The sequence below is a fragment of the Meriones unguiculatus genome, chromosome 11 (genome assembly GCF_030254825.1).
Source record: "Meriones unguiculatus strain TT.TT164.6M chromosome 11, Bangor_MerUng_6.1, whole genome shotgun sequence".
Lineage (NCBI taxonomy): Eukaryota > Metazoa > Chordata > Mammalia > Rodentia > Muridae > Meriones > Meriones unguiculatus.
In genome coordinates this window covers 60,845,782-60,873,277 of record NC_083359.1, presented here as the reverse complement: position 1 = coordinate 60,873,277, position 27,496 = coordinate 60,845,782, and the positions used below count along the sequence as shown (strand labels likewise).

The 27,496-nt window shown below is 39.5% G+C and overlaps 1 protein-coding gene across 1 annotated transcript in view; it reads left to right on the top strand.

Annotated features, from left to right (window-relative positions):
• Positions 1 to 27,496, top strand: part of Crb1 (crumbs cell polarity complex component 1) — a 190,821-nt gene that overhangs the window by 55,967 nt on the left and 107,358 nt on the right. Inside the window, exons 3-5 of the mRNA XM_060365044.1 lie at positions 3,475 to 3,670; positions 7,257 to 7,396; positions 15,350 to 15,532. Of these exons, the coding sequence (XP_060221027.1) occupies positions 3,475 to 3,670; positions 7,257 to 7,396; positions 15,350 to 15,532 (519 nt within the window). The remainder of the gene's footprint in view (positions 1 to 3,474; positions 3,671 to 7,256; positions 7,397 to 15,349; positions 15,533 to 27,496) is intronic.

The following is a 27,496-nucleotide window of genomic DNA, read 5'->3' as shown; positions in this document are numbered from 1 at the left end:
GGTGTGTGCACACATATGTGTGTGTGTGTATGAGATCTTTATCAATAGTAGGTTTCCATATCACTTTTTTGAAAGCGCTTTAGTGTTATTTATCCCTCCCTGCACTTCCTCTTCTACCCTGCCCTACCATCTCCACTCCAGTTTTACCTTTTCTGTTCCATTATTCCCATTTGACCTTTTATACCATGTTCAATCTCCCTTTGAAAGCTTGTCCTCCCCTCCCCGTGGCTGCTAGCTAATTTCCTGACCTCTATGGATAGTCCAACCAAAACATGATAATCTGAATATCTAAATGTAATAAATGAAAATGAACATGAAACTATTGTTCTGGGTCTGGGTTACCTAACTCAGAATGATTAATTCCAGTTCTATCCATTTACCTACAAATTTTATGATTCCATTTTTCTTAACGGCTGATTATTTTTCCACTATGTAAATATACTATATATTTTTATCACCCACTCATCAGTTTGTGATAATCTAAGCTGATTTAATTTTCTGGCTACTGTGAGCACAACAACAATGAACATAGACCAGCGGGTATCTCTGCACTAGGATGTGAAGTTCATTGAGTGTACGCACAGAGGTGTGTAGATGGATCATAGAGTAGATCTATCTCTATTTGGAGAACTCACATACTCATTTCCAAGTAGGCTGTGCCATATTGCACACCTACCATCAGTGAATAAGTACCCTTACACTTACTCTAGCATTTATTATCTTTTTTAAAATCTTACCCATTTATTTTTAGGCGAAATCTCAACTTAATTTTAATTAGAACTTACATGATGGCTAAGGATGTTAAATATGCCTAAATTTTTTCTTAGCCATTTGTAATTCATCTTTTGAGAACTCTCTGATGCCCACTTCCTCCTTTCATTCAACATAGTACTTGAAGTTTTAGGTAGGACAATAAGACAAGTGAAGGAGATAAAGGAGCTGTAACTAAGAAAGGAAGAAGTACAAGTCTTTGCATTCTGTTAAAAAATTTTTTTCTGCAGTTGTGTGTGAGAGGGTGGAACAGACTGTTTATAGCAGCAAGAGAACTGAGAGTTGCTGCCCTCTCTGTACAGATACATTTCTCAAAGACATGCACTATTAACCACAGAGTGGTTTTACAGAAACAGCCCATAGCTAGAAGCGTAATTCTTATTCTAAAGGGACATAGGTGCATAAATAAATCACATTTATTGCATGGAATCTGAAATTTAGCATGATAAACCTTCAAAACGATTATTTTTAAAGCACGGGCTCTGAAGATAATGGGCAGGGTGTTCAGAATGGTTTGTGGTGGCTGCCCTGCATGTGTCACGTGCTCTCTGGCTGTTGCAGTGAGTGATGGGGACAACATCCGATGTGAGACCTGCTCCACACTGATAGCATGTGATGTGCTTTATCTAGTGGCACAGAATGTTAACACAGATCTCCCCTTGTCAACAGCTACATAATAATGGACAAATATCTCCAAATGTATATCAGAAGTTTTGGACAGGCCTAGAGAAAACATGAATTGTTGTAGACATTTGTCAAAGCTATAAACTGACTTCACTGTCTCTGTGGGACAGTAGACCCAGCCTTAGTGGCACACCAAGAATATCTGCCCTGGCTCACCAGCTCATCCTTCAGAGATAAGGGATAGATTACCACAAAGTTGTAATGATTATTTATTCAAAATTACTTGACCATATATTTTGTTCAAGAAGATATACTAAATGCCACAGAAAATAGCAAACACTGGCCCCAAAGATGTCAGCTCTTCTACAGTAAGATGATGCCACAGAAAATAGCAAACACTGGCCCCAAAGATGTCAGCCCTTCTACAGTAAGATGAACAAGTAAGAATACGACACTCGCCCCTTATGATGCAGCCTTGCCAGGACTCGGAGGAAGAGGAACCAGGCAGTTCTGATGAGACTTAACAGGCTATAGGCAGATGGCAATAGTGGAGAACTCCCCTTTTCAGTGAACTAGAGGAAGGGGAGGAGGAGAAAAGGAAGGGAGGGGGACTTGGGGAAGTTGAGGGAGAGGGCTTCAATGGGAAAAATAATGAATAAATTGTGAAGAAAAAACTTAAAATGAAAAAAAGGAAATACGCAAATTCTGCTAGACCTTTTCCAGGGAAAGACTGGGTGACCTATCAGTGCACTTGGGGAGGGGCATGTGTGGAGAAGGGGGAGGGAGGATGGAACCAGGAGGGGAGGAGGGAGGGGCTTATGGGGGGGATACAAAGTGAATAAAGTGTAATTAATAAAAATTAAAATAAAAATATTAAGAAAAGAAATATGACAAATACATTGATATTACAGAGGATGTTCAAGTGAAGGAGGGCAACGTCAGAAGCTCAGGCAACAGTTTAAGTGTAATTTCCAGCATCTTGTGCCACCCACACCACTCTTTGGAAGTAGGGGGTGATGGGTGACACATCACTAGTAAGGGGCACATTCGTGTGAGGTGAAAGACAAGACATCATGGCTCGCACACACAGCAGGAGGTGTAGCTTCCATCCATTAGAAGCTCCTACTGAATCACAAAGAAAAAATGCTTTCTTGTTGGGAGAAGCTATTTTTAAAAAGTTCAGCAAAATATTGACATAATCAGATTTGTATTTTTAGAGATCACTCATTAAATGATTTTGAGGGAGAGGATAGGTGGGGAGACAGGATGGTGAGTGCTGAGGGTCCTGAGGAGAATAATAGTGAATGAGGGTGTGGCCTGATACTACTGGACAACTTTTAAGTTTTACAGATAGAATCTTTTTCTTCTCAAAAAAAAGTAAGTCAAATGTTCTATACTGCTACTTTTTAATGTGGGTATTTATAGAATCCAGCTATAAACAGCATATGCTGTTGGTAACATTTCTACTGCATTTTAGGTCAAGAAAAGAGAACAAACTCACCCTTAGCACCACCTCTGTGCTGCTTTGGAACCTCGCAATGTTTTAACATATAATTTGTTATCCTGGCCTAAAAGCACATCAACAAAGGATGTGTAAGCACAAACAGTCCTCTTCTGAACTTTTAAAGTGTCTATACGAATTGACCAGAACATCTAGCTAGTAACTGTCTTTGCTAAGACACCAAACAACACGCCCGAGCTTTTAACCACCATTCTCTATTCGGCCTAACTAGACTAAGTGTTTCAAAATAATGAAGGGGGGGGCATTGACCAGTACATTTTAGTCTTCCAACAAAAGTACAGTTAGCAGTAACTTCATTCTAAAAATAACTCCTTGTTTCCACAGACAACAAAGCCACAAGCTGTTGTAGGCAGCAAGCCGCACAAGCGACAGCTGCTGTGCTCTGTGCACCTTCCCACAGGCACACCGAGTTAAGAGCAATTAGAGTAGAGGAGGGAAATTATTTTGGGTAACATAACATTTGACAAGTGCTTTAGTAAATAAATTATTGCCAAACAACTAAAATATTTTCGCTTTGCTAAAACTTTCCTGGCTCTCTGTGTTGGCTTTAATCAAAGGCGTGAACTGTGAGCTGGAAATTGACGAATGTGGATCCCAGCCGTGTCTACATGGTGCTACATGTCAGGACGCTCTCGGGGCTTACTTCTGTGAGTGTGCACCTGGATTCCTTGGAGACCACTGTGAACTCAACTTTGATGAATGTGCCAGTCAGCCGTGTCTCCATGGAGGTCTCTGCGTGGATGGAGGAAACAGGTATGTGCTCTAGAGATGTGTGATGGACTTACCGAGACCAAACACTATTGTACAGCTGTGGTGAACTTCAAGCTCTCATGCCCTTCATTTGAGTCACAAATTACATTACGCTTTAAGTAATGAAAAGTTGCAGCATTCTGACTTTACTAAAAAAATTATTTGGTTGACATCTATCCTACGTGAAGATTTTATAAGACATTCTTGTAATGGTTGAGAACTACATATATCATAGGAAAAAAGTACCAACATCTAAACCCCATGTAATAAATCTGTTATTGGTAAGGAAGATGCAAAAGCAATGCTATAAATTGTTAAAGTTGTGAGCACAAGGTTTATATTCATGAAAGTAAGCAAATAAATCAAGTGGAAAAATAAATCGCTCAGAATTTGTCTGTACTTGATGCTTAAAGAGCAGTGTTATTAAATTGGTGTATCTTGGCTTTTCAGCTGTTTGGGGAATTGGCTGAATAAATTTGACACAGCATAATTTTCAGAAAGCATAACTCAATTCTGCTCCAAATGAGAGTATCTTACTGGTTTTCAGGTGAATGAGCAATACTACATTATAACTTCATGTGATAAATATAACTTATTTGCACAGTGATAGCTGAGTTCACATCAAATAATGTATCTCTGTAAAGAACATTCTCATATTTGCTTAAAGTATGAATACTGCATTGTCGAGTGCAGAGCAGTGTTTAATAGCATTGAGCTTAGAATTCCCTAATTTGGTAACAGCCCAGTGTGAAGCAAGAGGAACATTACTGTTCCAAAGTTGTATTACATACTCTTCTTTAATTGTAATAAAGAATCTGAAGTAAAGGCATGTTAGATGCTCCCATGAGTTCACATCATTAATTTCTTGCAAGAGTAGAAATAAAATCACTTTCACTCTATTTTAAATATCCGACATGGGGCTGAGGATTAAGTTCAGCTGTAGAGTACATACCTAGTGTGCAGAAGGCCACGAGTTCAATCCCAATGGCACATACACACACAGAGAAACTCATAGCTTATTTCAAATATAATTTCCAAATGGCTAAATCTCAAAAAGAGTGCAATAAAAGGCATGTGTGCTTCAAGTATATCCATAAGGTACTTAATAAGATAATAAGATGTTTAACTAAAGCAGCAAGGTTGCACATTTCTTTTTAAAAGTATGAAACGCTGTCTTAAATCAGACCTCCTGTCTTGATCTTTTTCTTGCACCCTCTGGTAGGGAGTCTCGACTCCTGGAGTCAGCTAACCGGACCCCACAGAGACACAGGGGTTAGCATAACTAAAACTTCCAAGGGCATGAAAACTCCACAGTACACACCCTTCTCTCCAGGAAGCATCTCAGCAGATAATACAAGCGTTTGGGCTCTGAAGGCGAACACGCTGAAAACGCGTGCCCTTATTCTCTACTCTTAAAGGTGTCATGACTCATTTCTTCAATTTGTTGTTATATTTCAAATATAACAACAATATCTAATTTGTGAGGTGATCAACCTATGTGGTTCAAGTTTGTGTTCACACAATAAGAATCAACACCTTTCCCATAATTCATGTGAGAAAATTGATTCTTGCATACCAACAGAGCTTTCAAATGGACTCTTGAATTCTGTGAACTTAGATGTGCTCTTTTAATAAAGGTCTTGTGTCTCTAATGACTCACATAGCGTAGATTTTTTAAATTATTATTATTACTTATTACAATTTATTCACTTTGTATCCTAGCTGTAGCCCCTCCCTTTCTCTTTCTCCCCAAGCCTCTCCCTTAGTCCACTGATAAAGGAGGTCCTCCCTACTATCTGACCTTACCTAGCCTGTCAGGTCTTACCAGAACTGTCTGGATTCTCTTCCTCTGTGGCCTAGTAAGGCCACCCTACCAGGGGGAAGTGATCAAAGAGCAGGCAACCAAGTTCATGCCGGAGACTGTTCCTGTTCCTTTTACTAGGGAATCCCCATGGAGATTGAGCTGCCCATGGGCTGCTTCTGAACAAGGGGTCTAGGTCGTCTCCATGCATGGTCCTTCAACCAAGGAATGGATACAGAAATTGTGGTACACTTACACTATGGAATGCTACTCAGCAATTAAAAACAAGGAAATTATGAAATTTACAGGCAAATGGTTGGAACTAGAAAAGATCATCCTGAGTGAAGTAACCCAGAAGCAGAAAGACACAAATGGTAGATACTAACTTATAAGTGGATATTAGCCAAATAATATGGGATAAACATACTAAAATCTATTGTCCTAAAGAAGCTAAATAGCAAGGAGACCCAAGGGAGGAGGCTTAATCCTTATTCAGAAGAGTAAACAGTATAGACATCAGAAGAGGGAGAAAACAGGGATCAGATCAGGAGTCTACCACAGAGGGCCTCAGAAAGACCCTAGCCAGCAGGGTATCAAAGCAGATACAGAGACTCATAGCCAAACTTTGGGCAGAGTGCAGGGAATCTTATGAAAGAAGGGGGAGATAGAAAGACTTGGAAGGAGCTCCACAAGGAGAGCAGTAGAATAAAAAATCTGGGCCCAGGGGGCCTGTAAAGTAGATTTTTAATCATTATTATTATTATTACGTGTGTGTGTGTGTGTGTGTGTGTGTGTGTGTGTGTATGTATGTGTTAGGGATGGATGCATGTGCCACAGGACACGTGTGTAGATCTAGGGCTGACAACTCTGTGGAGTTGACTCTCTCCTTCCACATTTTGTGGGTTTGAAGATACAACTCATGTCCCCAGGCTTGCACAACAAGTGCCTTCATGTGCAGAGCCATGTTTCTGACCCTAATTTTTAGTATTTTTAATTAAACAAAGAATGAGTAGGTTTTTTTTAACTAATTGAGACATAAGAACTATGTCCATGCAACATCTGCCATTTCCAGCATGGGTGCTTGATGATAAATATACACAGCCACAGGGAATGGGTCGCAAGTGTTCTGTGGTTGAAGCATCCCCTCAATACACCCTTCCTATCGCAGTTAAGTGTGCAAATCCATTTTTTATTTTTACCACACTAAATCCTTGAGGAGACATCATCAGGTAGACTTTTGGCACTGTGAAATAGTTTTAGTCAATGAATGGCTAGAAATAGACTGAAATATCCAAGTAATCAAAAAGGCAACAAACGCCATAATTATAATATACTCATGAGTACTTCTATTGAGTAAAAATGTTTACTTTTTGTAATAGACCTTATTTGGTACAAATAATTACCTGCTAACTTCAAAAGTACTAATAATTATATTTACTTAATAGTAACCACTACCCAGATATACAGGAAAATTATGTTTCTATTCATACATATATAATTATCACAATGAGCTTATGATTTAAATACCATAGTCTTATTTAAGCCTGAAGAAACCAGCTTCCAAATAAATAGTGTTGCATGAAGCTTTACTGTCATTTTTCAAATCAATAAGGTATTGATGTAGAAACATATAACCATGCAGGCCTACAGAAATAACTCCATGGTGGTTTTGAGGTATGATAAAGACTATGTCATGGCGTCAGGTTGATGGACAAAATGGGGCTAGGATAAAGAGGGTTGATTTCATGATTACCAAGAGTTGACATGAAATTTTCACTTTCTCTCCAGCTACTACTGTGACTGCACAGGTAGTGGCTTCACAGGGACACACTGTGAGACTTTGATGCCTCTTTGTTGGTCAAAGCCTTGTCACAATGATGCGATATGTGAGGACACTGTTGACAGCTACATTTGTCACTGCTGGCCTGGTAAGTGACAACTACTTTATCATTTTTTTTTTTTACTTACATTAGAAACAAGTTGCTTGTAGCAATTAAACTAAAAATTCTTGCCATCCAAAGCATTAAGCTGATACTTTCTACAGTTTTCCTCATTTTCCATGCAGTGTTGATATTATACTACACACTGTGCCAGACAGGTGACCACTAATAACTAGAAAGCCTGGGTTCAGAAACATGACAGTGGAAGACTGAATTCCACACAGTTTTCAAGAAGAAACATTCACTGGGATTTTTTTTTATCCACCTATTCTCCCAGACACCAGAAATCTGTAAAAGCACTCCAAAGTGTTAACCTTTTATGAGTTTATTTTGTGTTATACATGCTGTTAGTCAGTCTCGTAATTGTGCTGCCCAGTGTATTGGATGTTCTTCCCAATATAGAAAGAACGCAATGGGCATTATTATAACATCAACAACTGTTGACCTTGATTTCTTAACAAACACACTTTATTTAGCGTTATTAAACACTCCTATCTCTCTTTCAACCCCCAACACCAGGTAGAAGGGAAAGAAGGTTAGTGGGGACAGAGGCGGAATTCTCTCTGCTACTTCCTGCTGGGTAGGGTTGTAGGATCCTTTTAGGGGCAATAACAGTATCAATCATCCAGCAACCCAGAAGTTCAGGTAATCAACAAATCAGCAAACAGCTAATGTGGCAGCAGGATGAACCAGCAGCACGCAGTCCTCCTCCATGCAGCTGCACCTTCTTCCTCTAGGCTGTCATAGTTATACCCCTCAAAGTCCTCAGTGTTCAGCTAAATCCACCTGGCAAAGACTGAGCTCTGCACAAGACGATTAACAGGTATGGACAAACTAAAATCCCCAATTTGGAATTTTAACAAAAACATGTTTACATATCATAAACAGAAACATCCACAACCAGCAAGAATATTGGTTAAGCACATATAACCATAATGAAATTTACAGCTAACTAGAGAGTAAAGATGTTGCAAGAACCATCAGAAAGTCTGTGGTACTTGAGAAACATGACTGGTAAGTGGAAAATATTGTTATTAATTCTTGAAAACAACTTGCTTGATGTATATTTAATCTAATTCTTACTAAGATTTTATTGATAGACATAGAAACTATTTCCCACTCTCCTTTTTTATTTCACTGTGGAAAATTGAAAACGTTTGAATACTCCAGATTCTATTGTAAAGACTCATCACTTGTCTCTGTTTCCACTGATTTTTTTTTTTTCTGATCCCCGTAGTTGGAAGCAGTAATGAGATGAAGCAATCGAGTCAGTGATAGCTTATGGTTAAGCAATGGTCATTGTCTAGGGACTATTGATTGGCATTTTTGCTCTGTGTGCAATAAAAGTTTTGACTTCTCTGGTTTGCAAATATCAGGATGCTATGGATTTTTTGTTTGTTTCAGCAAGTGAATAGGAGATACCTGCTGCCCTCTGGTCATCATTATGATATCAAATACTGATTTATAAAAAAATTATGTCATCCTTTATTCTCATCACAAGAAATTCAGTGTGAATGATATAAGGATTTGAGTGTCAAAGGGCACATATAATTATGAAGCATGAAAAATTACAAGTTTTGGTACATTAGGGAGTTATATTGAAATTATAGTAAAGGGAATTTTACCATTTAGAAAATATGACTGAACATAGATCATAAATGGATTCACTGACTCTGAGACTTTCGACAAGTAACTTGGTCAGTCCTCAGGCTGTTTTTTCATTTATAAAAGAAAGGTGTTGACGAAAATCTTTACCTCCTTGAGTTGTTTTAGAAAAAAACAGAACTTCAGTGAGGAGATATACAGATCTTAGCTCAGCTTACAACATAGAAATCACTCAAAATGGACCAGTTAGCAGAATTAGGCTGATCATTCTCTGCCCTATGATTAGCACCAAACAGCAAGCTGCTTATTTTAGGGAGGAATTGAAGAAGGGGAGGAGGAAGAAAAGGAAACAAACAGCAAACAAATGTTGTAGTCACACATAGAAAGGGCCCTGCTCCGCCACAGAACTTCAGGTTACTGTTCAACACCGTTTGTCTATATTGGCCGGCAGCAGAGGGATGGCGGTATGAATGGCAGCCACAGCTAAGAGGCTCTTGTCTACCTCGAAAATAGGGGTGAGGGAAGTTACATACCCTAACCAGCTGCTACCACATGTCTCTGCCACTTCTGACTGAGTCCCTTCCCCCGTGCCTCTCCTGCTGTGATGGACTGGGAGCTTCTGAAACCAGGACCCAAGCCCATTCATTTCTCTGTTATGTTGTTCCTGTGAGTATTAGCATCATATCTACGAAAAATTAACTAACACAGTGGCCAAGAGGGTCACATAAGAGGTAAATGACATGGGCATATTCAACACTATCCAGAATCTGGTTTTCTTTCTGAGGTCACTGTTTGGATGTGGGTTAGCTACCCTAGGTAGAAAATAAGAATGTCTATGGCCATACTACCCTGAACACGCCCCATCTGGTCTGATCTCGGAAGGTAGGCAGGCTTGGGCCTGGTTAGTACTTGGATGGGAGAAAAGTAAGAATGTCTTTGTACCCTCTGCTCACTGTTGTATATAATGAGATTTGATGCTATAAGGCACTTTATAAGTAAGAAAAGACCATTGCTTTGCCTGTAAAACCAGTGCTAAAAAAAACTGTTGCATTTGTTCAAAGTCCTTACTTTAAAAGTAAATAATTTTGAGAAGTGTCTTTCAACTTAAAGGTTTGTCACAGAAGTGTTCCTGATGCCCAGGCAAGATTGAATATGAAAGCAAACAAACAAAGAATATCCCCACAAACTCAGAGGATCTGATTCAATATTGTGTTGTTTCTTTGCACAGAGATTTATAGAGAAACTTGCTAAAAAATATTGACTGTGGTCTTGACTGAAGGAATCTATTTATATCTGGTTAAAGAGAACAGCAACTAAAATTCCCCCCAGAGCCTTGGTGGTGTGGACAGAACTGGCAAACACATAAATCAGAACTTCCCCCGTGCTCTCGACTGAATGAGATAATGTGCAAGCCGGAAAAGCAAGGAAGGATTTATTACAGTTCTAAATCTCTTCCTAACCTGGCTGATGTGTGAGTCTTGAGTCTTAGAATAAAAAGAAAATTACAAACCGCCCACGCTTTTTTTTTCCAGAAAGTCCACTATAGCAAACAAATTCTGATGTATAGCAACCTACGGTGAAAACTATTGCTTAGTAGCAGTTTGTAAGTATGTAAGTATGAAGTGGAAATATTGTAAAGGCAGCCATCCTCATTGAAGAGATCCTAGGGGTTCTTTGGGGAGCTCACCATAAAGATTTGTGAGCTCTCTATCTGACATGTTTCTTAGTTCCTTTATCCAAGCCTTGAGTTTCTTCTTCAGATTGTTGAGAAAGGCCCCAAGGGTTACATAAAATAAATATATTAGGCTTTGGTGCAGGAGGATTTGCGTTGTGATTATTATTTGAAATAGGATCCACTCAAGATATTATTAGGGTTACAAAATGAGCAATCATATTGTATTCTCATTATTGGCATGCTAATAGTTAATTCTCTAGTCATGCACTGAGCCGGCTATAATTTAGATTGTTGTCATTTTATCCATTAATTAGTACTATTTATCCTCACTCCGTCATTGATTGAAGGTCAGCTATTTCTGTATTGCTGGGTAGTGGAGTGTTGAATAAAATGTACGCAGCCCTTCTTATGTGGAGCTGACAATCTGTTGAAGTAGGCAACTATACAAGCAAATAAACACATCATTAAAGGTTGTCAAAAGAGCAATGGAAGAGAAAGACTGAGCGACATGACAGAAAACCAAGGCAGCTTATTGTGCTGTGATCTGAGTAAGAAGGAAAGTCTGAAAGCTGAGGAAGAGCTGAAAGCCAAGAAAAGGCTTGGAAAAGAATTTGCAAGAGGGAAGGGAGTATTTGCTAAGGCTGTGGGGTAGGAAGCATCTGCAGAGAGGAAGAGGGAGAGCTGGTTGAGGAAGGGGCACTGGGATGCAAAGAGTCCATATTTCAAGGGAGCTCTTAGCTCATATTGAGGATCTTGAATGTTATCCTAGGTGAAAACAGGAAGCCATTTTTATTATTTTAAAGTGAAATAAAGGTTGTGACTTAATTTCCAAGTTTTCTGATTTAGGGTTATAAATTTCACCTTAAAAAATAAGTTTCTCGGTGAACTTAAGTTAACATTCCAGATGTCACTTGTGCTGTAGGTCTGTGTCCCTTGAAGGACTCCAAGCACTTGTTAAACCAGCTTGCAAAATAGCATCATGTCAGTGTTCCAGCAAACTTACATTTGGGGGTTAGCTCTACACACAGCACAAGCATATAAGGAAATCCTTCTAATGGATAAAACAGGAAAATGACATAAAACATTTTGGGGATCAAATATATTTAACTTGCTGGTAACTATGGAAAAGTAGCTGAAACAACATATTGTGAAAAATGTGCATTTTGTGAAAGCACATGTCCAATAGCCATTCATATCCACTTGTTAGTTATGTATACTTTAGTGGCATGCATAACCTGTAACACAGAAGTTCCATTTTCAGGCCTCAGCTCCAAGACTTTATCTAGACACACAACATCACATTGTAAACTGCATTACAAGCTGCATATGAATGCTTACCCTGGGACACCTCCACATTTGGGACGCCTAAAGCTATGTGGACAGTATGAGTTAGATCTGTCTTAAGAACTTAAGAGTAAACAAAGCAAGCTGTGAAAGGTCACATGTGAAACAATTCTTTTATGTTAAAGCTCCATCTCCACACACTAAAGCCATGTTTTTAAAAGGGTACACATGTGTAAAGACACGGAAGCCGATTGAATGGGGAAACTCCTTTTGTGTTTGATATTTTAGTTTCTTACAAAGTGATAAGCCATTTATTTTTAAATTCTTGGCAAGAACGATATGACCTAGCTCAACCTAGGAAGGTATAAGGTAATCTTCTGTAGGCTGGATGATAACTCTGACCTTGGAGGGGAATCTTAGGGTTTCTATTGCTGTGATGAAATGCCATGACCAAGGCGACCTGGGGAGCGGGAAGTGTTTATTTGTTCACACTTCCACATCTAGTTCATCAGTGAAGGCAGGAACAGGTCAGGAAAGTGGAGGCAGAAACTGTTGCAGAGATAACGATGCAGTGCTCCTTACTGACCCTCTGATACTCTAGCTTGTGGCAAGTTGACATAAAACTGGCCAGCACAAACTGATTCTTTGTTAACTTGACATACAAGCATACCACTCTTAAACTATTACCTTTCCTTTTTTGTTGATCCCCATGATCACACTTTATTATAAATACCCCAATATAAAACATTTTACAAACTTAAAAAGTCCAAGTCTTACAAATTCAAACACCCTAAAAGTTCAATCTTTTGTGACAGAGAGCACTCACCATCGGGAAGGTGGAAGGCGGAAACCAGCTCCATCTTCAAGGCGTGGCATTACGCAGCTCTCTACAGTTCCCCCTTTTTGTTTTAGATGCATCAGGCAAGAGTAGAGGTCTGATCTCTGATATTAGAAATAAATTGAGACTTTGTACCGATGTTCATTTAGGTGTCATCCACCCAAAGAGCATCAGACCCGTCCGATACCTTTTTCTCAGAGGCAGGACCTGGGGCATCAACCCGCATGCAATCAGACATGCTCCTCTCTGGGTCGAAAGCGGCTGACCCCGAGTGCAGTGCTTAGCCTCGCATCCTGAGCGTAACATTTTAGCTCCCATGTTTGGGGAGACTGTCCTGCTTCAATGGCTGTAAAGGCCTGAATGGTCATGGCTGCATTACGCTGTTGTGAGACTCTAATCTTGCATATACAAAGCTCCATATTTGGCTAAGGCTGAGGATCTGGCTTGCTTCCGTGTATGTGGACCTATCTGCATTGCCCACGTGGCACGCTGGGTTGGCTACCCAGAGGCTATTTAAGCTGTGGGCTGGCTTTCCCCAGGGTCAGAAGATTGTTCAAGGTTCCTGAATAAAATGCATTGAAAAAAAATTTTATTTACATAAATGGTTAGAGACATTCATTAGCAGTTCCTACACTTAACTTGGCTATGGAAATACAGAAAGAGCAAGGTGGGTTGGGAGCAATGCAGACAACCCTGGCTCTGTCTCTCAAAGTGTTAGTAAGAGTTAGGTCTCCTGAAAACTCTGCCTAACAAAGCATATATAATTCCTCCATGGTTAAAAGAGGGGTGGGGCTTTCATATTCTAACTTCTACAATAAAAGTTACTGAAATTAAAATGTTTTATTATTTTAAAAAAAGTTCAATCTTTTTTAAATATCAAGATTTCTTTCAAAATCCAAAGTCTCTTTTAAAATCTAAATTCACTCATGTGTTGGTGCCTATAAAAAAAGTTAAATACTTTCTTGTTTCAAGTGGGGAGAATCATGGACATATCAAAAGCACAGCAAAATTCCAACAGTATAAATCACTCAATGTCCAGTATCCGGTAGGCACTCATGATCTCCTGGACTCCTCCATCAGGCTTGGATTACTTCTCTGACTCTTCGCTCTGCAAACACACAGACTGTCTCCTCGGCTACTTCTGGCTCCATGCCACACCTGCTGCTGTTCTTGGTGGTTGTTTGTCCCTTGGTATTGTCATCTCCAAAACCCTGGGGTCTTCTGCTGCAACTGTGCTGCGCTCTCCACAATTGCCTTTCCTGGACTTTTCTTCAAGGACTCCAGCCTTGATACACAGTGCCAAACTGCAGCTGCTCTTCATGATCCCTTCGTGCCTTCCAAACCAGTACCACCCGGGGGATTCTTACACTACGAAGTTCAGCTGCAGGCATGAAGTATAACTCTGGTACAGCTTTCATGTGTTGCCTTGGAGTCTCAGGAAACACTTCTCAAAAAATTTCGCTTCCATACTACTGATTTCTTGTTAACCACTGCTAATGTCTCAGCTCTAGATAACCAGCATCAATTGTCTCAGTAAAGCAAATATTTAATTTCAGTTGTACCTGGCATCTTGTTAAGGGCATCTGATTCTTCAGCACCAGCTAGCCAGAACCACAGATTCTTAACTCAAAACAGCAAACAGCCCTGATAGAGTCATCAAGAGACTTTCAGACTTCCCCCTGAAACTTCATAAGTCGGGCTCTGATGTCTGCCTTTCTTTGAACAAACTCCAAACTTACCTTCCATACTTCCACAGAACTGCCCACCAAGCTTTGAACACCCTATAGCTTTTTGAGCCCAAAGTTCCAAAGTCTTCCATAATTCTCCCCCCAAAAAACATGGTTGGGTCCATAGCAATCGCCTACTATACTGGTACCAATTTCTATATTACTCTAACCTATACGCGGTAACTTAGGGCTCCGAATGCAGTGATGGATCATCATGACCAAAGCAACGTGAAAAGGAAAGGGTTTGTTTGTCTTACACTTCCACATCTCCTCCATCATTGAAGGGAGACAGGGCAGGAGCTGATGCTGAGGCCATGGAGGAGCGCTGCTTACTGGCTTGCTCATTCCTCTTTGATGACTCTAGCCTGTGTCAAGGTGACATAAACTAGGTAGCAAAAGGGACTCAGGGTTGGCTATGTGGGTATTACTGACTTTTCAGAAACTCTCTTTTAAAAGTTTTATTTTAAAAAGGATTATTTGCTAAATTGGACTTAATGGTTTTCCACGTCATGGAGTGTTCAAATTAAATGATAGTTATGTTGAAATTCCATTTTATTTCAAGCCTTACTAATTAAACCTTTCTAAAAATTATTGACCAAAATCATGCATCTTTTAGATTTATTATGTATCCCTTATCATTGGTACTAGAATCTATTTCCATGTTGTGTCCTCTTATCAGCTTCCCCTGCCAGCTTCATGAGAATGGGCACCTTGTTAATTGGCACCAGCACAGTGGTCAACCTGCTTTAAGACATGCGCCCGGCATTTCCTGAGCTTTGACTCAACAGCTTCTTCACACTTTCATCTTGCAGGATACACAGGTGCCCTGTGTGAGACGGACATAAATGAATGCAGTAGCAACCCCTGCCAATTTGGAGGGCAATGCGCCGAGCTGTCCTCGCAGGATCTGTACGGACACACTGCTGGCTTGCCTCCCTCCTTCAGCCACCTTGGAGCCTCAGGCTACGTTTGTATCTGTCAGCCTGGATTCACAGGTGAGGCGAACGAAACGGGAACTGACTCCCTGTGTTTTACAGCAGAGAATGGGTGTAATCAAATGGCTAATTAGGAGTAAAACCTGTGCGGCATAAACTTTGGTGCCGTGGCACAAAGGGTCCCCCTAGTGGGCATGAGAAATATCTTGGATCACATGTGGAAAAAGTAAAGATGGAGATGGAAATGGATAAAATGAAAAATGTTTCACCGAGAACTGCTGTCCATCTCAAATCCTTCACCCTAGAAGTAAATACTATCAAAAGTTTTGTTTGAATTTAAGAACGTTCAGTTTTATGATTTAATAAAATTAGGTAGCATTATAGCTATGACTATGTGCACAAAGAACAATTATATAGTTTAAAATAATCTTGCTCAACTGTTCTGCAGCTAAAGTCAATTAAATATCAAATTTCAGTGGCTTCTCTTTTGAAGCACCTTCTCTAAACCTGAAGGTCCCTGCATGTCTATTTTCTACTGAAAAGAAGCATTTGTATCTGTTATTTATGCTAAAACTTCCAGAACTTTTGAAGTGGCCCCTCAAATTGTTGATACGTAGTAATTTACCCACAACTGTTAGATGCCAGAGAAAAAGGCAATCACGATCTACTTTTCTACCTATCTTTTTTTTCTCTGTGGATTAAATATGGGCTTTAGTTGCTCTTGAGGATGCCTGGAAAAAGCTAATGGTGAATATAAACCAATGAGGTCCTCTTACACCTAGGATTCTTTTGATTTTACTATTTCATATTTGAAGAGAGTGGACTTTGATTTGTGATGGGGTTTTGATCTAGTTGCTGTAGGAGCTTTGTCTGGTATCAGCATCAGGATAAAACACATACTCTCTGATCAGTTTCTAACATGTGTGCTTTTACCACAATTTTTAAGGGGTATGAAAATAAATCGTGTAATATATCTTATTTTCCAATAACGTTGGCCTGTATAAATCATTATGAGGTATGAACATATAGGTTTGGCTGCAATGTATTTTTGTAGCTATCTCAATCCTTAAGAATATTTCATTATTCCATTTCTATTCCACACTCTTACCTCCTTTTATTCTTTCAAAGTTATTTGATTTGGGTAGATTGATACATTTTATATACTTACTTTGCATTCTTCTTGGAACAAAGTAGAGATTATATTTCAGTAATCCCAAATATTAAGTTTTGGATTATGCAAAGTAGATACAGTGAAAGCGAGAAACCATTGTTGTATTGCCGTACCAGAGAAGCAATATGGCTGAACAAGAGGGAGAATGCCAGAAAAGTCAGAATTAATGAAAAGCTGACAATAGTGACTATATTAGTTAAAACATCCTGGCTGCTCCCAATTTCTGTGGCTTACTAAATTAGTATTTTTTTACTATGTGGAATGCCAAAATTGTGTTCCCATCATCAATCTTCATCCAGTGGTGGTTAATAATAAACCACTAGAGAAGGAAAGTGGAATGCGGGGTCTCAGGTGCTTTATGAGCCAAGTAATGAACAGCCCTTTCTCCTACTTCCATTGGTCAAAATTCAGTCATAGTCACATTTAACCACACAAAGGATGAGAATCATGCTATACTGTGTACCCAAAACAGAGAGAAAGTGTTCCACGGGTGAACACTTGTTCATTCTACATTTTAGAGTCATTGTATCTCTGGGGGTAGAGGACGTTGATCTTTCTGCCATTATTCAGTGATGCTATGTATGTAGCTAGGGTCTCCAAACCATAACTAGCTTTGGAGATGAGGGTACAAGTTCACACTATTTGCTCCTGCTGCACCAAGCCCTGCTTTCACTACTAATTTATTTTAATTCTGTTTCTTTCATTTTCTTAAATCAACCCATTTAAATATTATTAGTGGTTTCACACACTCTTTAATAATGTTAATGTTTGAACAGGGAGAGGCCCATGTTCAATTTATCAAGTTCCCCCAAGGGAACCCTTTGTATTTCTACCAGCAATGTTTAAGTATTTGGTTTCTTCAAATTTCCTTAGACTTCAGTTGAGCAAATGCCTGCTCTGTGTTATAGAGTGGGAATTTCCATGTTTGTCCACCAGATCCTGCAGACTGTGTTGCCCACACATTCTGTACCTTTACCAATATTCTGACTGGAGGGCTTACTTGCCAGGCCACAGAGGAAGATGATGCGGCCAGCTTTGATGAGACCTGATTAGCTAGGGTCGGATAGTAGGGGAGGAGGTCCTCCTCTACCAGGGGACTACGGAAAGGGCTTAGTGGGAGGAGAGGGAGGGTGGAACAGGGAGGAGACAAGGGAGGGGACTACAGTGGGAATACTAAGTAAATAAATTGCAATAAATAAATATATAAATTAAATTAAAAAGAAAAAAGACTTGAAATCCCTGCTCATGGTGGCAGATTTGTGCTCCTTTATGCTCTATCAAATTTTGTTTCATGTAGTTTTGAAGTTGTGTGATACACATTTTATAGTCATTGTATCTGGGGGTGGGGTGGAGGCTGATCTTTTTGCCATTATACAGTGTTCTCATGTATGTATCTACTTTGACATCTGCTTTATGTAATGCTACTGTAACCACCCCTGGGATTTTACTGTAGGTTCCATGTTATATCTCTCCCTACTCTTCTGTTCTCCACCTCCCTGTGCCACTGAATTTGTAGTTCCTTGTAAATAGTACGTTAAACAGAATATTATTGAGCTGGTTTTAAAATTTTATTCCTTCAGTCTTTCCTTGTGGCTAGCATATTTTGATAATTTTACTTTTTAGTATATTACAGATAATCTATTTTTTGTTTTCTGCTTGATTGGTATTTTTCTTCACTTGACTCATTTTTAAGATTCCATCTTGATTTTGTTGATCATATGTCATATAAATTTCATATTAATTTTTGTGCTTGTCTTATCAGTCTTCCACTGCTCTGAGGTGAAGCGTAAAAACTTGACATCTCCTTAGGCCCTTTCACTCTCCTCACGTTAGGGTATCATTGTTTTAAGGATCAGATGATCTTACAACTTTTATTTTAATCACTAATGTGATTTTTTAAAGCATGATATTGCCTATATTTTACTCTCTATTTTTTTTTTCTTTTCTCCTATGGCCTCATTTTTTTTTGTTGTTGTTCATTTTCTTTCTGTTCATTAAAGAGCTTCTAATTTTAGGTTGACTCACTGTTAGTGATGGCTTCCTTTATTTTTCTTGCCTGAGAAAGAACTTATTGTCTACTCATTCTAGAAGGAGAGTTTTGTATACATAGAATTTATTTAGGACAGTATATATAGAATTTATTTAGGACAGCTAATTTTATTTAAAAGTGTATACTACTTTCTTCTGCACTCCATAGTTTCTTTTTAATATAATACCTTTTCGTTTAGTCTTTGAGAATTTCATACATGTATACAAATATATTTGGATCATAGTCTTCCTCCCAATCCTAACTCTTCCTGGAGCCCTTCCCTGACATCTCTCAGCTAATTTCATGTCCTGCCCCTCTCGAATCACTGAGTAAATTCATGCTGTCCATAGGTACATTAGTCTGGAGCTGTTAGCTGGAGCATGGTTATTCAACCAGAGGCCATGCTCCTAATGACAACTGACTCCCTCCACTAGCGCTCACTAGCTCTTCAGCAAGGGTTGGGGCTCATGCACAGCTTTTCTATCAATGATGCAACGCTAACTGTCTTGATCTTCAGCAACTCTTGTTCACGTAACCACAACTTCTGTATATTCATGAGCAAAAGTTCTGTCTTATCCTGAAAATAGTCTTTCCTCCCAGTCCTTCCTGACCTTTGGCCCCTCATCTGAGATTCCCTGGGTCTTGGGGTGGTAGTGTATGATATTTATGCCTCATTTAGAGCAAAGTAATCTATAGATGTGTATTCTTTACACTTTGATAGTTGTTAACCTCTGTGTTAACTACCCTCGACTACACAAAGAAAATTATCAGGTGGGAACTGAAAAGTCATGCTAATCTAAAGGTAGAGAGATGATATTTTCAAGACAGGTTGTTGTTTTGTGCACTTAGCAAAATATTAGTAAGATCACCCTTGGAGCCTATAAGTTCTCCAGATGAGAATTCTTGGCCAGAAGAACAGTGCCAATGAATAGGTACTTAATTCCAATCAGAAAGCAATTGGTTGCCTTTATAACATTTATGCCATTATTGCACCCATTGCCTTATCTTGCCAGGCTATTCAAGGTAGATTACAAAGTTTGCAGCTAGGTAGAATTGCTGATGACTATTTTCCCACAGAAGCTTACATAGTACCTTTCTGGACTATGAAAGTTAGCCAAAGGGTAAAAGCTTCCAAATCAGTGACAGTTTTATTCTACATGTCTTGTGACCAAAGTGTGTGGTATCTTCTAATACTAAGGATGATTAAAAAGTCATATAAAAACCTGCTTTTCTATAAACTTCCTGAAAGATATACATATATAAGAATTAAAATGTGGGGCATCTGAAAAAAGATACCCAAGCTTCTGCATGTGGGTACCTCTATGATGGGAAATGTGTGATGGAGAGATGGAAAGACGGAGTACACGATAGAGAAATGGGAGAGAAAGTGACACCGAGGGGTCCATACACTATGGAAAAAAGTGGAACTGAGACTCAACAGCAGTGAGGAAGAGGAGGAAATGAGGAACCTGGGAGCGACCACCTAAGGCCATGGTGTGGTCCTGGCCTGGACTGCCATCAGGGACCATATCTGGGTCCATGGATCTACTGCATCTGGTTTCTGTGTCAAAGTCTGTAGTACAAATTACCACCAAAGGCCATGAGGATGCCCATGGTCTGGGCTGCCACCAGACACCAAGTGGTTGTCTGAGCTTGGTGCTGCTGCAGGGGGAGGCGAGCATGCTGATCTGAGTGACCTGAACTGCCACCTGAGGCCATGGGACAGCAGCCTGGGCCCATGTCTGGGTCTGAGGTCCTATGGCAGTTGATGTCTCAGGTCTATGTTACCACCAAAGGCCAAGCAGATATCCCTGGTCTGGATTGACATGCAAGGCACTGTGCTGAGCTGGCCCTATCAACTCCACATTCTTTTCCTGCTCCTAGAACAATGACCATATAAATTTCCTGTCTTTTACTGTTTTTATAAACATTCCTACATTCCCTCCTTGCCTTTACTGTTATCACTTCATTGCTCAGACTGGGAAAATTCTGTTGTCCTGTCCTCAAACTAATTCCCTTTCACCTTTTTTTTTAATGAACCTATCCAAGGAATTATTTCTTCCATTGTATTTTGTAACTATACAATTTTCACTTATATGTGCCATGCTTCTAATAATCAACATTGCTCTTGCTTAGCTCATACTGTGGAACTCCTACTGTCTCTGCTGATGGTCCTTGAATGGCTATTAGTTGTTTCTCTATTGGTGGGGTTAGAATAATGTGTGTGTGTGTGTGTGTGTGTCTGTGTGTGTGTGTGTGATATACACATCATAAAATTATAGGATAGGTTTCTACATGACTTTCTCAAAGCTATTTAGTTGCTTATTCTTCTCTGTTCATAATCAAGCATTGTTATGAGCTTCCCAGTGCCTCTGTAATGTGGAACACATCTCTTCATAGAGGTGAGAAGTCCCAGGGCTGCTGAGGTAAATAAAGAAAGATACCCATCTGCTAGGAAAACTCCCCTACCCTAGCAGAAACATTCTCCATGCAGGAGTCCCCCAAGAAAGAATATTATGCTATAGCACTGGCTTGGCACTTGGTGGTCCCTAAATGGTTAGACGGTGTTTCTTCACTGGTAGGACTGGGTTAAAGGTCCATGGGGATAAAGGGGTTTCTGTGGCTGGCAGGTGTTGTGATAGTCTGGGAATACAGATCTGTGGCGTAGTCTCTTTTGTTGAGGTCTTCCAGGCTGAGGGATCTGATAGAAGTAGAAGCATTTCATGGGTTGTTGTGGTAGGAAAAAAAAATTAGACAAATAGTAGATAAAAATGTATTTGTGTTCATGATGCCAGACAGAATTTAGTGGAAATGATAAGAGCCTAAGTAGATCAATAAATTGGTATTTTATGCAAGTGCATGCCCTGTGTATGGAAACTGAAAGAGGTTCTGATGACCTGTGTTTCGTCCTTGAACTTTTCTCTCCAGCATGAATTTAAAACTCTTCACTTATATTTTAAGTATCAATGCTTCATTTTGGTTCCTCAACTTATAGTTATATGACTAGCTTTAGCAAGTGTCCCAACCATTTCATAATGAAGTCCTACTTTCAACTCTGTCTCATCAACTCCAAATAGCATCTATTCCAACTAAGAAGAAAAGAATTGGCATCTCTGGAAAGCTACATTGTCGCTGAGGCTGCTTCACCCATCTGCTCTCTGAGAGGAAAGAACTGAGGTGGGCAGCAGGGGATCCCGAATATCCTGGCTTCAAACCTAGAAGTGGGGTTCTTCAGAAAACACCCGATGAGAGCCACCTGGCAGACTAATTGCACACAGAGCCCCGGGCCTTGGGTTCAACTGCTTTACGCACACTGTTGCTAAAAATGTACTCATTTTCCTTATTAAAGCCTGTGCCCATGTAAAAATTAATTCCTGTTCGTTACCCAAGCCCAACTAAAATAGCCAGATAAGGTCAAGCTTCATCTGGAGCTTCACACACCATGAAGCAGTGAGGCTTATGACATAGTCAACGTCTTCTGGTGAAGTGAAATTTCCAAGAGAACTTGTCCTTCTGCTGAAAATATCTTATGTTCTTAGAGATCATTTCTTAGAGGCTTTTTTAAGGATTAAAACTTGAGGATATAGGTTCTAAGTGACTGAATGGATTTATTTTTTGAGTTAGGGCCTCACCCTGCAGCCCTCGCCTACCTCAACTTCACCATGCTCAGTGTAGACCAAGTAGGTCTTGAACTCACAGAGACCAGCCTGATGCTGCCTCCAGACTTCTGGAATTAAAATATGAGCTACTACAACTGGTCCTACTGAACAGATATTTTATACAGGTAAAAAATTCTAACTCTAAATACCAAATGTTCTGGACAAGAGAATGAATGAGTCATGAAACAGGATCTAAAGCTAATTTGTTTTCGTTTCAACTCTATCACAGTTTTTCTTTTAGTCCTTTAACAATCTCTCTCTCTCTCTCTCTCTCTCTCTCTCTCTCTCTCTCTCTCGTGTGTGTGTGTGTGTGTCTAGGTTATGTGAATACATATAGAATTGTACAACCCTAAGTGAGGTTCCATGCCTTCAGCATGGCCATTCTAAGTGTACAGAAGGTCACTGAAGTGGATAAAATACGGAACTGGGCAAGTGAATGGCAACTTTGATCCTGCTATGTTGTATCTTGAGTTCATTACAATCAATTGACTTTAATTAGAGATCAAACATTGTTTCACTGTCCTTATATACTTAATAAAAAATTTCACTAGCTCCATCCACTTCATTTTCTTTGGCCTATACTGAAGTTGATTCTGTAAGCAAGACTCCTGGCAGTGTGTATAAGCACATTTCTTCTTGTGTTCTTTTTTTTTTTAATCTTTCTATATTTTCTGTAAGAATTAGGGCACATGTACAACTTCTTTGTGCACAGATTAATTTTGAAAAGCATACTTGTTGAATAATTACTGCCAGGTATAAAAATATGAAAGCAAGGGGACAAATTCATTGGCCATGATTTGGAAAAGTAAATAGGGTGGGAGGAATAGATATATTGGTGAAACCAGATGACAGAGTCTGTAACCATGTTGTTGAGGACCTGGTCACTTAATCAGCTGAGATTTCTAGTGTCAACCACAAGCCACTCAAGAGAGAGGAAGGCTTGTGAGTAAATAATCAGCAGATAGACGCCAACTATGAGATCCATATGTTGACCAACAAGTCTGAAAAAAATAATCATCACACCACAGGTGGCGCCTTCAGGACTGAAAACCTGACCCATGGATATTTTATATAAGGATTTGTTTTCGTGTGACAGATGGGGTCACCCACACTGTAAAGAGCTTGAGGGAGGGTGGTGCTTTCTAACTATAGTAAGGTGCTTGTTAGAGTGAAAAGTTGAAGAAAAATTTCAAAGACAAGTCTTAGGACCCTGGGAACTGTGCCTTCAGTAGAGCACACTACAAGCCCTCATTAACAAAGTTTGCTGCTCGGAACCCATCTTGACATTTCTGCAAGTTGTCTCTAAGCATCTGTGTTATTTATAGGCACACTATTCATGGCTACCGTTTAACCTGACCTTTAGTTCTAAATAACTGTTTTATAGCAACTTTTTGCTAGTAGAATGTTTTCTGACATCAGCACATGCAGCATCCTAGAAGCCCCTGCCTTTTGCTACATCCTTCCTAAACTACAATGTATTTATTCACCACGTGTCAACTCAAGGGAAAGTTTTTAAAACCTTGGGATGACCAGTTCTCTTATTGAGTTATTGGCTATTGCCTTCCTAAAGCATGTTTTGTTAGACCTTGTGTTAGTTAGCTTTAATAGGAATACTGTTGGTAGTGTCAAAAAAAAAAAAAAAAAAAAAAGAAGCAGGGGAGGAGGAAGGAAGAGAAAGAAATACCAAAGATAATAAACTTGTAATAAAAAAGGTTTATTTTAGCTCTTGGTTCAAAAGATGTCAGTTCATGATTGACAGTTGATGATTGTGTTGGTCCTCCATCAAGCATGGTGTCATAGCTGCAGCATTCCTCACACCTGTTCACTTCAGGACCAGGACATGAAGAAAAGCAGAAAAGGAAGATGGATATCTAGCCCTGTAACACTTTCTTTGTGTCTATGGCCAGCTCACCCAAGACTGGGCATGTGTTTACCCAGTAGGACAATTCTTACTCTTCCAACTTCTCTATACCTACAAGCAATTTAAATGTGGCTGGAGAAAATTTCACATGCCACACACTAAAGCAAGTGTTATTTTAAGTGTATGACCCAAAAGCACCAATGGACCTTTGTCACCAGACCACAACCTTTTCAGAGTCCTACTTTTCAAGACATCCCTTAGATATCTTCTCTGTAAGTTTCTGACATTTCTTCCCTCTTTGTTACTTTAAATTGATTATTGTTTCTAATCTTACAAGAGAAAAACAACCACCTTGGTTTTCCTCCAACAAATGCATCAACCATTTATTTTATTCTCTTTACAAGCTTGTAAGTCATCCTGTTTCTGTTTTATGAATGCTGGGAAAGCAAATAAGACTTGGACTGGAAAAACCAGGCAAAGCACAGAACATGAGTACTGTATTAATTCTTCTTCTCCTTGCTGTGCCAAATATCTGATAAAATTATCTTATAGGAAGAAAGATTTATTTAATTCCTGGTTCATGGATAGGGACCATCATGGCTGAGCAGACACGGTGGCTGCTAGCTCTCTTTGTGAAACTGGGGCTGGCAGCATGGCTCGTTGCAAATGCACATTAGGAAGCATAAAGAGCTCCCCTGGAAATGAGTTGGGGTATAAAGTTCTCAGAGACCATGTGCCAAAGAACGACAATTCCAAGATAGACTCCACCTCATAAAGCCTCCTCAAACAGCACCATCACCTGGTGACTTTCTGCTTAAATTTATGAGCCTAGGAAACATTTCAGAGTCAACCCATAGCAGGCACCCCGATTTATGTCAATTACTCCTGTACTTGCACAGAACTAACAATGTGCACTTGGCAGACCTGTGTCACAATTAAGTTTAACTGAGATGAGGAGTTTCACTTCATCTGGGCAGCCTTCTTTTACACCTACACAGAGACAGTGAATTATCCCTAAAGTAGCTTGTTACAAAACTGCCATAGTAAACAGTAGTCAGAAATTGCATTTTGAAATTTCCAGCAAGACTTACAGGGATGCACAAAGCCCATGATGGAGATTGCCTCTTCCATCAATGCATCCCTTGACCCCACATCCTATGGCAAGGACACCCCATTTAAGACCCTACTTAATCTGAGTGGCAAAGATCTATTGAATTAGATTAATGCCACTGTTTAAATAAGTATGTTATCAGATTACTATAAGCAACAAAACTAGGTCAACTTGTAGTATTGATTTCAACTCTATCCCATAGGACTGTGAACTTAGAAAATTATAAATCATCCCCCATACACTAGTAGGTTTTATTTCAGATAGCTAGACTGTAGTCAAAAGGCAGTGTTATTCATTGGACCCACAGGATAAAGACAGTAGCAGTAACTTCAGAGGCAACATACGAGCAATCCTGCAAAGTAGAGCTGCTACTATAGAGGATATGAGGTCCTTGTGTTCACAGATAGCCCCAGGGAAAACAGCAATGTTAAACATGCAAGCTTTTCTCTTCAATGGAAGCAATTTATTTAATAACCTGGAGATCTTTGCTGTCTATAGGGTATTATGTTTATCTAAGAGATAACACTTTTGTAAGTTAAGTCACTTTATAAAAAGTATATTCAACCAAATGTACATTATTTTTTTTACATTATTTTTATGATGCAGAATCATGCTGACTCAATAGTCACTTCCAGGTAGCTGAATCATAGTTAAGTTTGTGTCTCTTGATCTCTATATAGTATGGGATTGGTGCATCAATGACTGTCAGCTTATTCTTCAGGGGAAAACAAAAACCTTCAGGCTCATGACTGGCCAAAGCAGAATAATATCCTTTTAAAAATAAATGTGTATAACCCCTTGCCCTTCTTATCTTGATCATGTATTGGCTATTGGAGGTGGAAATTGGGAGATAAATCTTTCCTTGCAATGGCCACACTTAACTTGACCTCTCACCAGTTTGGATCTATCGAAAATCTATAGCAAGTAGAATCACTTCATTATTAGCACAATTTGTTGTACTCTGAATAATTACTGATTCAACCTCTACAGATACATTGTCTGCTGCATGAAGCCCCAAGGATTGCTGTGTATTTTTGTCACCATGCCCCTCCCCCCAAGAACAGAGTGAACAAAACCAATATAAGTAGAATCCTATCCTCTGTGTGACAGTTTCATTCAGATTGACAAGGAGCACAATTGGCGTCACTCACCGTCACCCATCTTTGAGAATTGTGATGTAGCTTGAATTATAGTTCACAGAGTCGTATTTCTGTCTATCCACAAAACCATCCCAAAGGGTGCCTTTGTTTGCTTGCTTGTTTAAAAAAAGCCATGTCGTAGTACGTCATATTTGTTGTCATAGCTGTTGGGTCTGGAATTTAATTTTATCTCATTTATAAGCAAATCAGTTAGCCTGATACTGTTTCTGGATTTGTGGTCACAGACAAGGGACACTGTTAATTTAGCATGGAAGGCAGTATGAGAATCACATGAGGAGGTTCTTATTGCCTGCAAGGTTAGAGGAAGGAAGGTCAGAAATTCAGTGCCATCTTTGAGGCCAGCCTGAGCTATATGAGACCTTGACTAAAATAAAAGGCGGTGGCATATGACCCTTGGTATTTTGCTCACACCTTAACAAATTGTTCCATGCCCATGAGCATATGGACATTACTAATCAGACTCTAGGTTATTAATATCCATAAGCAACAAAAATGGGAAGTTAGAAGGGAGATGAAGTGGGCACTAGGTGCAGCTGGGGAAAGGAAGTTGTGGGTGGATATGATCAAAACACATGGTGTACTGAAGAACCAGCCTGCATCCATCTTGGGCTTAAAATCCATCTTATAGTAAAGACAAACTAGGTTCATTCCTGTTTGTGATTAAACCTCTGCTTCTCAAGACCTGGGCTATGCCCCATCTGAAACCTTAACTACAAATGGTTCTGTACTGCCTGTCACAGGAATGGCAGTCATGTCCTTGTTTCAAAAAGTTGTTTATAAACATCTTGCCACCCTACATTTGTTTCAAAAGATTGCATGACCACCTGTGGCTATCTTCTTATGACTATGGCTACCTTCTTATGCCCATTTGCAACCATGTCTTTGTCTGAAGAGGTCTAACTAACTCGTATGTCCTGCTCCTATAATGCCACCTAGTGGGGAGGCATCTCATGTACGAAAAAATAAAAGAGCTTACTAATTGCTTGCTTTAATTAGTTTGGCCATGGTGACGTGGAAATGCATTTAAAGTACT